The following is a 13,831-nucleotide window of genomic DNA, read 5'->3' as shown; positions in this document are numbered from 1 at the left end:
TTTAGTACTTCTTCCCTTTTCTGGTGGCCAGCAAGTTTGATCTGTACCAGTAACTGATTGCAAGTCCTACCTTTACAGTGATTTTCATGGAGTTAGTGTGAGTGCAAGCACTGCAACATGCTTAGTGAACACCAGAAGCCATATCTCCAAACTTACCTGGTTTTAATTTGTAGAGGAAAAGAACAGATGAACTGAGCACCCATATTAACTTGCAGTGGGAAATCAGCAAAAACACAATGTTGACTTGTCAGGTGGATTGTGTGTGGGGATCCTGAAGGACAGATAATAATCCTAGCGGGACTGAGGAGATATGAGTGCTCTCCAAAATGTTGATGCTATCTTAAATGATCTTGGGCAAGTTACTTCCATCTCTGCTTCATGATCTGTAACATAGAAATAATCATACATACCTTTGACTTTAAAAGGATTTTGAGATGCATTGATGACACTTTTTTTATTGGTCTGAAGAGATTAACCATTCACTTCAGCAGATGCTGAAGTGTAGAAAAATAGGAAAGAAATCAAAAATCTTTTAGTCAAATAATGTATGGTAAACTTGAGTCATGATGTTAAGTATTAAAAACTCTTTGTTTATGAAAGAGACAGGGAAAACAATAGTGTATGGACTCTGTAATTTCATTATTGAGACAACAGCCAAGCAGAGGAAGGTCATGAAAGGCCTCACCATTGTGTGACTGTGTTATAATGGTGACTTTCAAAGGGTCAGCATCAAACACACTTTGGCATACATAACACTTTTGTGCATTAAATATGTGGAGCTTTATTTTATAAAGTGTTATCCACATCAGTGAAGGAAAATCTCACTTTGGCCCTTGTTTTTTTAACTCTCTTGGTATGAAACCCCTGAATTTCATGTAGAGAATTTCAAGGCTGGGACCTGGAAGAAGTCCAGGTGCTAAAGGCAGAAAGTTAACAAATTGCTGTGATAAGCTTAAAAATTATGTAAAAAATAGAATAAAAATATGTGTATGTGCAAGGAAAAATGCAATGATGATTAAATGGGGGCTCTTAATGAGGTTGCTTTCCACAGGAATTCAAGGTTTAATGTTATAAGAACACAGAATGCGTTATATCTCAGCATTCATCAGCATTTTAATAAGAAACTAGAGACGAGATTGATTTGTATTCATTTTTTCAGGGAAAGTCGAAAACAATACCCTGTTTTAATCCCAACTCTTTATTGCCAGGTAGGTGCCTTTGCTTACTTTCACGTGTGTGGATTAGTAGCTGATTGCAGAGGCTGAGACAATCTTAATCTAAAGCCTAGCCTAAACTGCAAGCCTGAGTGTGTCCCATAAGGTAGTAATGCATTTTGGTAATGCACATCCTAACAGGGATAGGGATGAAGTCCCGTTGGAATTTACTGTAAATCTGCACCTTTGCCATGTGAGTGGGATGCGATACCGTAGTCTGTGCACTGCTGGCAACACCGTGGCTAGCTTTGTTGAGGATTTATCATCTCATCTAGAGAGCCAGCTGTGTGTATTCCTTTCTCTACTTTGGCATAAAATAGGAAGTGTAAGGCTACCCACTTAACAAGGTGGTTTTTGTCAGCATCAAAAGATAATGCCATAATGCAATGAGAGTTGCATAGCATAGAAGGAGTAGTGACAAAGGGAGGCAAATTCAAATATATGGCTAAAAGTTAAAGAGTAACTGTAAGAAATGTGACTTTTAAAAAAATACATTTCTAAAAAGAAATGTTTCTGCAAGGAATCCATCTGAGCTAAACTCTGACATAGTGGCAAGATCTTTAATTTTTCAAAATAGCCCAGGTCTACATCAAACTATATTAATTATATCAAAAGAATATTGTCTAGATTGCAAAGTCAAGTGCTCAGCAATTAGGAATTGCAGGAATTAAGGCAGCCTGTGCCTCTCACGCATATCCATTATGAAACATCACCTGATTGCATGACCATAAATTATTTTTTACAGGACCCCTGCCTCACAGTTCCTGTTTGATGCTGATCAAGTCACATAAACAAAAATTTTCACAAGTCGTCTCTAACTATGTGTTCCTCATTTTCTAGGTGCCCGACTTGAGATCATGGGGTCTGATTTGCAGAAGTGCTGAGTGCTTACACCTCCAAGAGAAGTCAATGGGAGCAGTGCTCTGACTGTATTAAGTGCTATAGAAAGTTAACCACTCTGAGAAATCAGGTTCTAAGCATGCCATATTGAACACCTCAAATGAATAGATGCATTTGACATTAACTTCTCTGTGCCTCAGTTTCCCAGCTTTAAAGTGAGGGGGTAATCTGTCCTTCCTCACCACAAAAGGTATGGGAGGATAAATTAATTCAGGCACTGGAGAAATTAGTGTATTAAAAATATGAAAAATATTGAGAAAATATTCTTACAAGCAGGATTTGAATAGTATGGGAAAAAGAAGACCAAGTGCTTCATATTGTACTCAGAATTCCAAATAATATTATGTACTTTTCAAGACAGAATCATCCATCTTTGCAAGTAAATGATGAAAGGTTCTCCAGAAAAGACACACATGATCATGTAACAACACTGTGTTAAAATACATGCACAGGATGGGCTGAATTAATTCTTGCAGTTCTTAACTTTCGAGTGTTTGATAATGCAACTTGCTGTCAATGGATTTGCTACATAATTTCCTAACTGAGAAAGAAAATTACACCAACAAAAAATCCATTCACTGACAATCACAGGCTTCATTAGCAAGATTTATTTCTAGTGATATTCCTCTGAGCTAGTAGAGAAAAGACAGCAACAGGTTAGTTCAACCAAGCAGGTTTACTTGTTTCCAGCCTCCCATTCTGTCCTTGTTAAGCTAGTCACAACCTTTCCCCTGGCTCTCCATGCCATGATTAACCACCCTTTGTCTCCATTTTCCCTCTAGGTTTGTTTCTTCTCCCCTCTTTTGCAATCAGGCAGTTTCCTCTCCATACTTCATAGGCTGTATGGCCTACAGCAGCAAAGGAAAGCCCCGTGCAGTCCCACTTATGAAATGGTGTGATTGGAATCTCTGACAAATTAAAATAATTAAAATCAAATGTCTTGAATGTAGAGTTAAAACTCTGCATGGACAAAATATTGTACATTTTCTTCAGCAACAACTGTTTATTCTAACAGTTATTTATAAACCTATTAATACATTTATAAACTTAAAAAATTATGTAATTTTAAGGTAAACCTTGATGTTTTTCCTGCTCTGAAATTCAGCTCACTTTTCCAAAGGTAGGAAGCACCAGTGCATCTCAAAAAATGTCACCAGAATTGCAAAGTGAAAAGTTTTTCTTCAGCTGAATTTTCATTGATTTTTTCTAAAAAAAAAAAAAAAAAAAAAATTAGTTCTTGAGACAGATCTTAAACATGAAGTCAGTTAAAATTTGATCACCGCAGCCCCTCTACCTTCAAAACTCAATGTCTCTTTTAGCTTTTGACATTAACAGGAATTCTTTCATTCCCATAATATTGCTTATTTGCTGTGTTAAAGAGCTGTGGACTTGTTATTTTCCATACCTATAAAGCAGCATTTTTGTATTTAAAATGCTCATCTGCAGGGAAAGTTACTGTAATATAATGACCACAAGCTCATATATATTCATATGAGGAAGTAGTGGGCAGTGCTTGGCAGGTTATAAATTCACACCTTAGCTTGCTGCTTACTAACTTCATCATGTGAACTAGCCCACAGCTGTCATAAGCTGTCATAACGGAAAGACACCATTAACTTCCTTAATGCCATTAAAATTCCACATTTGTTTTCATTTCAGATCCTCTTCTGCGTGACTACTGGGTGTATGAGGGCTCTCTAACCATTCCACCCTGCAGTGAAGGTGTCACCTGGATATTATTTCGTTATCCTTTGACTGTGTCCCAAGTGCAGGTAACAGCTGTGCTTAAAGTGACCTTGGAATATGGTTAAGAGCTAAAGGTTATAGCGTGCAAATATATATATCAGAATGTTATGTCTGTTCTCCTTAAAGATCCCATTAGATCGGTACATGGCTTTTCCAGTAAAGGTTAAACCTTTTGAGTCACTGAAAGCAACGCAAAGGTCAGAGATGAAAAACCTTGTTATCATTTATCATCTGCATTTAAAATAATTCTTATATTTAAGTGAATGAAAAGGAAAAAAAGGAAGTCAGTGGGCAAAAGAAATTCAATTCTTTGTAACTGTAAGCTTTCAAATATCACTGCTTTTTGATGTTAAAGGAACAAAAACGCACAGGAGGCACTACGTCCTGGAGAATGAAAAATGTTAATGTAGTACAGACTGGCTAGATTGCATTGAACTATATTTAATTTATCTGGCTCTTTTTAAATTCAGTTTTACAATAAATGTCAAACAGAAACTACCTATTTAAATTTGATTTCGCACGTATGTATTTTAAAGTGTTCAGGGTTTTTTTCTTAAATTAAATCTAACAGTTGTGAGCCTTTCTACATAAAACTTTTCAAATCTGTTTACAAATAATCCCAGGAAAAACAATGAAAACTCCCAATGAATATTCTCTCACAGTCTGTGAATCCCAGCTGGAGAAATGTGCGTTTAATTTAAGTGAAACTACCTAGAATCCCTGAAGCTGAATGCATTTATTTTCATTGCCTGCTCTGAAGCATGTGAAAAAAGTATAAAAGGTGATAAATTCAGATTTAAATTATTTCAGCTTTAATCATTTAAAATTTTGCTAGTGTTGCCAGCCCAATATTTTAACATCTTTTACAATTTAAAATTGGCAATGTTTCTTTTCTTATGGAAACTGAATTCTAGGTCTAATCACAGGATAAAGGCAATAACTCCCAGTAAGTTATTTGTCTAATAGCTGCAACTTAAATGCATCCCATCATGAAAGTGTTATTTATTTATGAAAAGGTAAGACTTGTGGCTGCTTACTACCGAGTAAATGCATTACTTACAACATTACTTACAGCAATGAGTAAACAGCATTCTGTTAGCATTATTAGATTCAGAATAACTTTTAAAGACAGTGCATTTTGTAACTTGTCATCTAATTGTCCAGATATGATACTGATAAATAAGGGGACTTAATCAGATTTACAAAGTCCGCAGCTGAGACATAGTATTATATTGCTGGTTGCAGATTTTGTAGTCTCTGTTCCCTTTTAATCCACTCAGTGCACAGAGGAGAGTTGAGTTTAAGCCATCCACATGTAGTGGGAGACAGCAAGAGGGTGAACGAAAGAGGAATTAAGAAGGGAAATGCAACTTTAGCTAGTATTATTATGTACTAATTTACCACAAGAAAACGAGATGTTGGAATATAGTGTGAAGGGGATAAGGCTCCTGAAAAGAATATTGTGCCTTCGGAAGAGTGACCATAATGCCTGGGGCAAAGACGGAGATTCACAACCATGTTAGGTGAGGGGTAGCTGGTTTGTGTTGCTGCATTACTTTGATAGGTATAAACTCAGTCCAAAACCATTGCAGTGATGAAGGGCACGCAAGTCACGGAGGAGCTTTTCCCTCCCTGTGGCACTGTATGTGGGTGAGATGTGGCACTGGAGTCGAGTGATGGATTGGAGCAGACTTACGCCAGTATGATCCACTATGCTTGTCATAGATAAGCATCAATTAGAAAAAAATTTCTCACTGATATTTATGATTGCAACATAAAAATTAAGGTTGTGCAGGAAAGACAATTATTAAGATCATGAAAGGCTTTTGCCAAGGTGGGATAAAATATTATCTTTCATCAGATATTGCTTTCAGATGTCAATTAAAAATAAATATGGGGTAAGTGAGAGGAGGTGATTCTGGGATTCATAAGTCGAAAGGTACGGTGAGGTCTCCATGATGCCCAAATATTAAGATTTTGGCGGTTCTAGAATATCTTGCTATAGCCTAAAATTCCAAGATTTTAAATTGTAATCAGCCTTTTGGCTTCAATGAAATATGTGGCCTCTTTTGTGCATGCTGTCATGAGTGCCTGTGAGAGATTTCATTTAATCTCAGAACCGCAGAATGATTGTGATTGGAAGGCACCTCTGGAGATCATCTATTCCAAATGCCCTCCTAAAGCAGGTTCATCTAGAGCAGGTTGCCCAGGAGAGATTAAGGAGAGATTAGAAATGCAAGGGCTTTTGTCTATGGAAAATAAGAGGATGTAGTATAGGATATACCATTTTGAATCTTCCATGGAAGGCTGGTAGAGGCACTTAATTTTATTAAGACAGCTTCTAGTATTAAATCATAGATTTCAGTGCAAATGCATTTCAAATGGGTTTAAATACATTATTTTTACATGTGTCATTACCTTGTAGAACTTCCTTCTTTGGGATACTAATGAAACGTCAAGTGCTTTATGTAAATACTAGCAGCATCTGTGGTTATAGACAGAGAGAAATAAATTCAAGGCTTTCTATTTTCATTTTTCAGGCCATGAAATAATCAAGCTATGAGTGTCAATAACAAGTAAATAAAGAATTAGATAGTATTATATAGAATAAGTTTTATTTCTTTCCTCTGATCAAACTAGTTCATATATTGGAGATGATACTAATTTTCTGCAATTAGCACAGCAATATTAATTAGCTTAACAAACTGTGGGTCATAAGGGAAAAATGAATAAAATTGCAATTCTAGTTCATGGTCACACTCATAAGATATTTTCATATTTTGTTATTTTGAAACAATGAAGTAACTATTTTGACATAGGCACAGTAGGCTGACCATTACAAAGTAGAGAACCTTTTTTTTTTCTCCTAAAGACATTTTCAGATAGTAAAGTTCAGCTGATGAGTTGATATACTACTGATCTAAGTCAATGTTAAGTGAAAGGAGTTCTGAGTGTGCTGGTTATATGAATAGCAAAAGAGCAGTCCAGGACTGCAGCAGCAGGATGTGCTTTCCTGGAATCCAATGCTGTTTCCTTACTGGAAGTAATTTTCTTTGCCATGAGACTTCACTTCCATCAAAGAGCTTTTTCCTTCCTGGGTCATTCTGTGTGTATTACTGTCCTCCTATTGTAATTTTTGTCATCCTCACTTGACTTATGTTGAAATACACTAGCTCAGAAAAAACTGTGTTGTTTGTTTCTGTGAGATACCTCCCACATGCATGCACACTGCTGAAATGCAGTGGGAGAAAACTCCCTCCTATTAGGCCAGTAAAGAGCAGGAAATAGTTAAAAAAGACTTGGTCATGCTTCTCTCCACTATATTTTAAAACAATGGAACATTTGTGAATAATGTGCTTTGTGGTTCACTGAAGCCCAGAACAAGTACATTGTCTAAAATGATGCAGAAGGAGCTGTTGTTCTGCTGTATTCATTGTCAGAGTTAACTGGTTTTGTATTGAGTGGCATGGTCTCTAGTCCTTTTGTCTACCTCATTCAGAATCAAAAACTCCTAAAGGACAGAAATAGTAACTAGCATATGGAGCTGTAGTGGAAATTGTGCAAGATTTATGTAAACTGTAAAATAAAGCACTCACAGCCTCATGGTGTTCTGGGTGCTGGGAAGTAGGTCCGTGTTCTTGGCAGGTGTCATGGAGATGTGAAATTTTCAAGCAGAAGGATAATGGTTCTATACCTCATATTGAATAAATGTTTATAGAAAGCATGCAAATTCTTAGTTTTGTGTGCTCTATTTTTCAGCAAATATGTACGTGAAACAGAAGAATGCAGTGGTCAGGATCTGAATACAATGAGTGGTAAAAAAATTCTACAAAATGTGAACATAAATGGTTTCACTCAGTAGATATGCAACTGTTCGTTTTGTGGATTTGCCTCTACACTGGTTAGAACTTAATCCTGAATTTCAGTGTGAACAGGCTTAGGTCATCCTTAATGTCTGCTGGGCATGAGAAGAACTTTTGTAAGTGACTATTCCTGGTAAAAGCATGTGAATATCCAAGGGTGCTTAGCCATATGCCTCTAAAATATCTGTTTCCTTGGTAGTCCTGCAGGGTGTACTTCACAGCATTGACTTATGAAGGGTTGGGAGAAGATGGTAAGCAGTGAAACAGGATGAGCAGGGCACACATATTACCTGGCCACATGGAAATTTAATAGGGAAAGTAGTGTTGGCACAGCTAGTGTCCTTTTCTGGCAGAACTACTTCAGAGTAGAGCAAACCACCATGTGTCATGGCAGTCTTAACCATGGAAGGAACAACTAAACCAGGAGGCTGTTGAGCCCAGAAGCAATTCCCCCTCAGAGCAGGGCTACAGTTCTTGGCTTCCCTAAAGACTAAAGAGCAGGCACAGAGATCAGGTCAGTTCTACTCTCCTGACTGAAGAAACTGGAAGCAGCTTTGTGAGGAGTACCTCCTGGAGAAAGATTTCACTGTGGGAACTGGGACGGAGCATTTGTAGTTACAGTAGGAGGCAGCTCACAAATGCCAGCTTTGCAGAGAGTCTGCTCTTCCCTCTCCTTCATCTGTGTTTGTTTGAAGTATCTCATTCTCACAAGATCAAACAAAAGCCACATTTTTGTAAAGTGCTCCTTCCTAAACTGCAATTATCTCAGACTTTCCAGAGTTGACTCAGATGGTAGAAGAGGATGCTTTTACAAAACTCCTTCAGTGATTTACCAGTCCTTGAGTTCTGAAGACTTTTTCAATTCCAAGCTGGTAGTGGGTTTGTTTTCAGTTTGCTTTAAACAACAACAACAACAATCTTCCATAACAGGATTCTGCCTCTAAAAGCACCTTCAAGGAGCTTTTTTCATTTTTGCAGTCTAAGCTGTTGCCTTATATCTCAGCTGCCAGAAGCTGAGTGTTGATTTCCAAGCACACTGTTTTTTTTAAGGAAAATGAAGCAGAGATGAGCTAGCCTCTAAATCAAGTAAATAAGTCTGTATCAGTACTGCAGTAGAGTGGAAAACAACGAGGGCAGTTGTCTTCCAGGTTGCAGTAAGAAAGTATTCTCTGTAGGCAGAATAAGAATAAAAGTGCCATTACCTGCTGTTTAGTACCTCATTTAATTTAATTCTGGAATCATGCTTACATTCTCCCTGTAATATTTCCTAGGGTGTTTTTCATGGAGAAATTAACTCTATAATATCCTAGATGTTAAAATGATTGCATACTCCAGGCTCCATTTTGCTTTATGTGTATTTGCAGTTTCAACTTAGAAACGAACTGCATCGTGAGGCATCACAGGGTCAGTATAAGTACAAAGGCTGATGCTAGGGGAGTCAGCCATCATTTGCCATATCCAGCTAAGACAGATTGTGAATATGTCAAAGAAAAAACTATTTTTCCAGTAGTTGTAACTATTTAAAATACCAGACTCTTTAAAATGGCACTGGTGAACAGTAAGGTAAAGTTTTTTATCATGCAGCACTTGATGCTAATACCAGGGATGGGGATGGAAGGTGCTCATATTCTTCCCTACACCATATTAGATTTAGAAAATTCTAAAAAGAGTCTATAAGCAAAAAACATATTTTTTTTGGCTCAGCTGAAACCTTTTATATTTATTTTTTACTGTATTTGACTTTCTAACTATCTACATCTACAGATCTTTTGAAGCAGTATTTTGTTTTGATCACAAAAACTGTATTTTTTCATATAAAATGTCAACAGACATCCGCTAAAGCTAAGAATCTGTTCAGTATTCTTCCGGTTTAGAAGATAACAACAGTTTCAGGCAGTAAATAAATCACCAGGAGAATTTCAAAACAATTTATAGTCAAGCAAGTTATTCCTGAAATGCGCTTCTTTGAAGAAGACAAGAATTACTACTCTCAACACACAAGAGAAAGGTTGATTCATAGGATGTAATCTGCAATGGCCAAGACGGTTATAGATCCTAAAAGTAGTTGTGAAAAGGCAAAGGATAAATTTGCCAAACCATGTGCATAAGAGTTCTTGTCTTTCTCTATATCAAATGTTTTGACAGTGCTGATAACTATTTTAAAATGTTATTAATGTATATTGACCTTAGTATATGGTACCCGAACACTCCAATTTTCAAAGCTGCAGAATTGGCTGGACAAGGCTGGGTTTGATCATTAGTCCCACAGTGAAGAATGTGTCTCAGCTTCTTCATTTCTGTTTTTCTGTCTTTCAGATAGAGGAATTTCGAAGACTGAGGACTCATGTTAAAGGTGCTGAACTTTTAGAGGGCTCTGATGGAATCCTAGGAGATAACTTCAGACCAACTCAGCCACTTAGTGATAGAGTCATCAGGGCTGCATTTCAGTAGCAGAGGAGGAAGAATGGTAAATCTTCAGTCAGGTAAGTAAAAACTTAATGGAAAAATCAAAACTTTGAAATAATTTAGCTAAAGGAGAAAATGCCCTTAATTTTAGCTGATGATACATTGTCACTACTGTAAATTTTGACACTAATTTCTGTTTCATCCTGTGGTATAATAGTTTGGTTATGTGATAGTTTAACTCCAGTTAGCAACCAAGCCCCACAAGCTGCTCAGTCACTCTCACCTATGGGATGGGAAAGGGGATCAGAAGGGTAAAAGTGAGAGAACTGGTGGGCTGAGGCAAGGCAGTGTGATAGGTAAAACAAAAGCCATGCATGCAAGTGAAGCAATACAAAACAAGAAGGTCATTCATCACCATCCAGGCAGTGGATCACGAGGCACAGTTACATCACAATTAATTCTTGTAGCTTTAAATTTCTCCTGCTGCAGTGAGGAAGAACACAGTATGCCTTGGTTATCTGATATATTTCCCCAGGTACTGAGTTTTACTGGTTGATTTCTTACCATGTTTCTAGAAGACCAGTCGTTGGTGGATCTTTTTACTCCGTTAAAAAAGCAGGGTAGTAGTTCTGGAAGGAGGCCTTTAATTCTAAAAGGAGGCTTTTTTTTTTTATGATACTGTTCTTTCCCAACGAGACCAAATTTTGGGCAACTCCAGTGAAGATACAGGAGGAAACAAATTAACTTCTCTCATGGCTAATTTTTCATATTTCATTCATCTAAGTAGTTGCTGCTTCTTTCCCACCTTCATTGACTCACAGAGCAAGAATTTGAGGATGACATAAGAGTAATGCACATGTGAACCTACATTATCCCTGCTTCAGTTACTAAAACCTCTCATGTTACGTTCCCCTAGCCTCTATCAGTTACAAAATAAATCCCCTTAATGCTCTAGTTACTCCTAAACCTCGTTATACTTAGTTAATGGATGTTTTACTGTAATGAACAACCTGGCAATGAGATTCAAAGAGAATTAAAGTCCAGAGAAGTAACTGAGTCACCATCTCTGAAGGCAGTTAAGATGTGTAGATGTGAGTTTTAGGGGCACGGTTTAGTGGTGGACGTGGCAATGCTGGGTTAATAGTTGGACATGATGATCTTAAAAGTCTTTTCTAGCTTAAACAATTCTATGATCCTAAGACAAATTGTTGCCTTGAAAGTAGTGAGTCGAGGCACCAGCTTTATGGTTGATTTTGAAATGAAGTGCCCCAGCCTTGATGCAAAAAATAAGACAGCAAATCTGGGAAATCTTCAAGAAAAGAATCTGTATGATTGCTTTTTTCAATAAATGCTACTGTTTTTTAACATAGTAAAATTTTTCATCCAGTTTCTTAAAAAAAACTTTATTTAAATAATAAAAACACTGGGTACTCCCCATTACCCTATTTACTGTTGAAATACACCATATAAAAGCATAAGGTTTTCTATCTTCACATTTCTTCAACGCTACAAAATAACTGATTCATCTAGGGTTTCATCTGGAAAGCATGCCGCTAAAAGGTTTTTGATAAACAGTTTTGGGTAAGGATATTTATATGTTCTTTAAATTCTTGCCCTCTCTAGTTCATGTCAGGCTCTGTTGTGGAGTTATGCCCCATCAGAGCATGCTCTGGGTCCAGTCCCCAGTTTCATGTGAAGTAACAAATGACCAGGCAGCAGATAACCTGCAAAAAAGATTGATAATTCAATGCTTCCAAAAAATGGACCCATTAAAACTAAGCAAGAAGATTATCCTCCCTCCTGCATATGATAGAAATTATTACATTGGCTAGGACAGTGACCAGCAATTTCATGGTCTTTCCATATAGCATAAACATTCAATATAGTGTTTGCATCTAAACATTCTGGAAGTAAGGGTTTATTTGTATTTTATAACCCAATTTAATATCTGAGAAGTTAAACAAAAAAACCAAAACACTGATCCCTTTTTTAAATATTATTTTCTCATTCTCATATTTAATTTTGGGCCTATCCCTAAGCCCAGTCCTCAATTGCATGGTTCTCTGCAGTAACCAATTGTTGTTGCTTTAATCTTGAAATGGATGTTTCAAATTTATCCCAGCTTCTGCATAAAAATTACTCGGGAAAATCGTGGCAATATTAAAGTACAATTTTTCTCAGAGAGTGAATAATGCCCTCAGGCCAGTGCAGGTAATTCAAGTCTGTAACAGTGAAATTACTTGACACGCTGAGTTTGAATTTTAAGCATGAAAGACTTTCCTTTACAATGTTGGAATAGAAATGTAAAAATTTCCCTTTTGCTTTCATGTTTGAAATTTTATTACATTTGTCAATACTTATAAAGATTTGTTCTATATAATAAGATTTATCTCGGCCCTGCTTCACAAAATAATCTGCAGTTTTAATTCCCAAATGATGGAATTTTTAATACAAAGTAATAGTCCTCACTGTAGGGCTATGCTAATTATGGGCACTCAAGCACTGAGGAAGAACTGTGACTCCTGGCACAGTGTAGCTCACAGAAGAAATGACACTTGTTTCTCTGCACCTGATTGAATTATTTATCAGAAATTCATTTGGTCAGGTCTTTTCAGTTTTGTGTGCATCAGTCCAAGTAGCACTGAACTAATCAAGGTTTCATTATATATCCTTGCTATTGAGTTTAGGGAGCTGAAAAAAATGAAGTATAAAAAGAAATCACATGGCTTTGTTCACATTTCTTCTATGCAAAGAGGTAAAAAGGGAAGGAAACAATCTTACTTACTTTGTAGTGATTTCCTCACACCTCTCTGGGAGGAAGGTGTTGAGGAACAGTAGCTCCTCACACATACCTCAGAAATCTTCAAAAAGATTCCTTCCTTCACAGGAATGAGGGAAGTCCCTTAAGCTGGGACGGCTGGCATCAACTGAATGTTGCTATGAAGACTCAGTAGCAGATGAGGAAGTAATAATTTTCAGAGCAGCGTCTTCCTAGTGATTCAAGAGGAACATTTTTTCTTTTTAAAGAGCAGATTACCTTTTATTTTAGAGCTCTGGTATGTCTTGAATATTACAGTTACAAACACACTGGTTGACTTATTTTCTTACACAATGCCTCTCTGCCAAGGCTGCTGGAACTCCTGTCAGTAAAGTTTTCAACATTTTTTTTTTATTCCAAGCCAGTGTGGCACCAGCCACTTGAAGAACCTTGAGGAATGTTAGTTTGCCATGACCTCATTACTCTATCAGGGAAAGAAGGAGACAAATGTTTCTGTAAGTGTAGCCACAGGAGTAGAAAGGGGTTGTTTGAAAGGTCTAATTAATTTTGACTGAAGCAGAATGCAGGCTCTATGCACACCATGCTCCCAAAGCTTCAGAACATCTGCTCCTCAGCCTTGATTTAAACCTTGACAAAACTGGACTCTTTGTGGCTTATGATCAAATGGCATATGTTGATCTTTGATGTAATTTGTTCTAGTTTGTTGAAAAAGAAGCAGAGTTGACACAAGCATGGAATATCATGGTGTGTAGTACCAGGGAAGGAACTATTTTTTTTTAATGTTCCTCCATCATGGGAAAGCCCAGATCTCAAAATACTTCTCTCCAGTTCTAAGACAAAGTTTTGCCAGCCTCTAAAGGGAGCCTTCAGGATTACAAAACAGAACTTGGTAGCTTCTCTGCTGTCTTTAACCCAGTGGGTTT

At 37.1% G+C, this 13,831-nt stretch overlaps 1 protein-coding gene across 2 annotated transcripts in view; it reads left to right on the top strand.

Moving 5' to 3' along the window:
- The window catches only part of CA8 (carbonic anhydrase 8), a 48,486-nt gene that overhangs the window by 23,099 nt on the left and 11,556 nt on the right, over window positions 1-13,831 (top strand). For both annotated transcript variants that reach the window (XM_042022588.1, XM_042022587.1), the window contains 3 exons: window positions 1,160-1,208; window positions 3,774-3,886; window positions 10,040-10,206. In XM_042022588.1, the coding sequence (XP_041878522.1) occupies window positions 1,160-1,208; window positions 3,774-3,886; window positions 10,040-10,174 (297 nt within the window). In that variant the 3' untranslated portion in view covers window positions 10,175-10,206. The remainder of the gene's footprint in view (window positions 1-1,159; window positions 1,209-3,773; window positions 3,887-10,039; window positions 10,207-13,831) is intronic.

Source organism: Corvus kubaryi, unplaced genomic scaffold, assembly GCF_017639235.1.
Source record: "Corvus kubaryi isolate FWS band 111438036 unplaced genomic scaffold, C.kubaryi_AGA036_p1.0 37216, whole genome shotgun sequence".
NCBI classification, from domain to species: Eukaryota; Metazoa; Chordata; class Aves; order Passeriformes; family Corvidae; genus Corvus; species Corvus kubaryi.
This window is presented reverse-complemented; position numbering and strand designations above follow the sequence as displayed.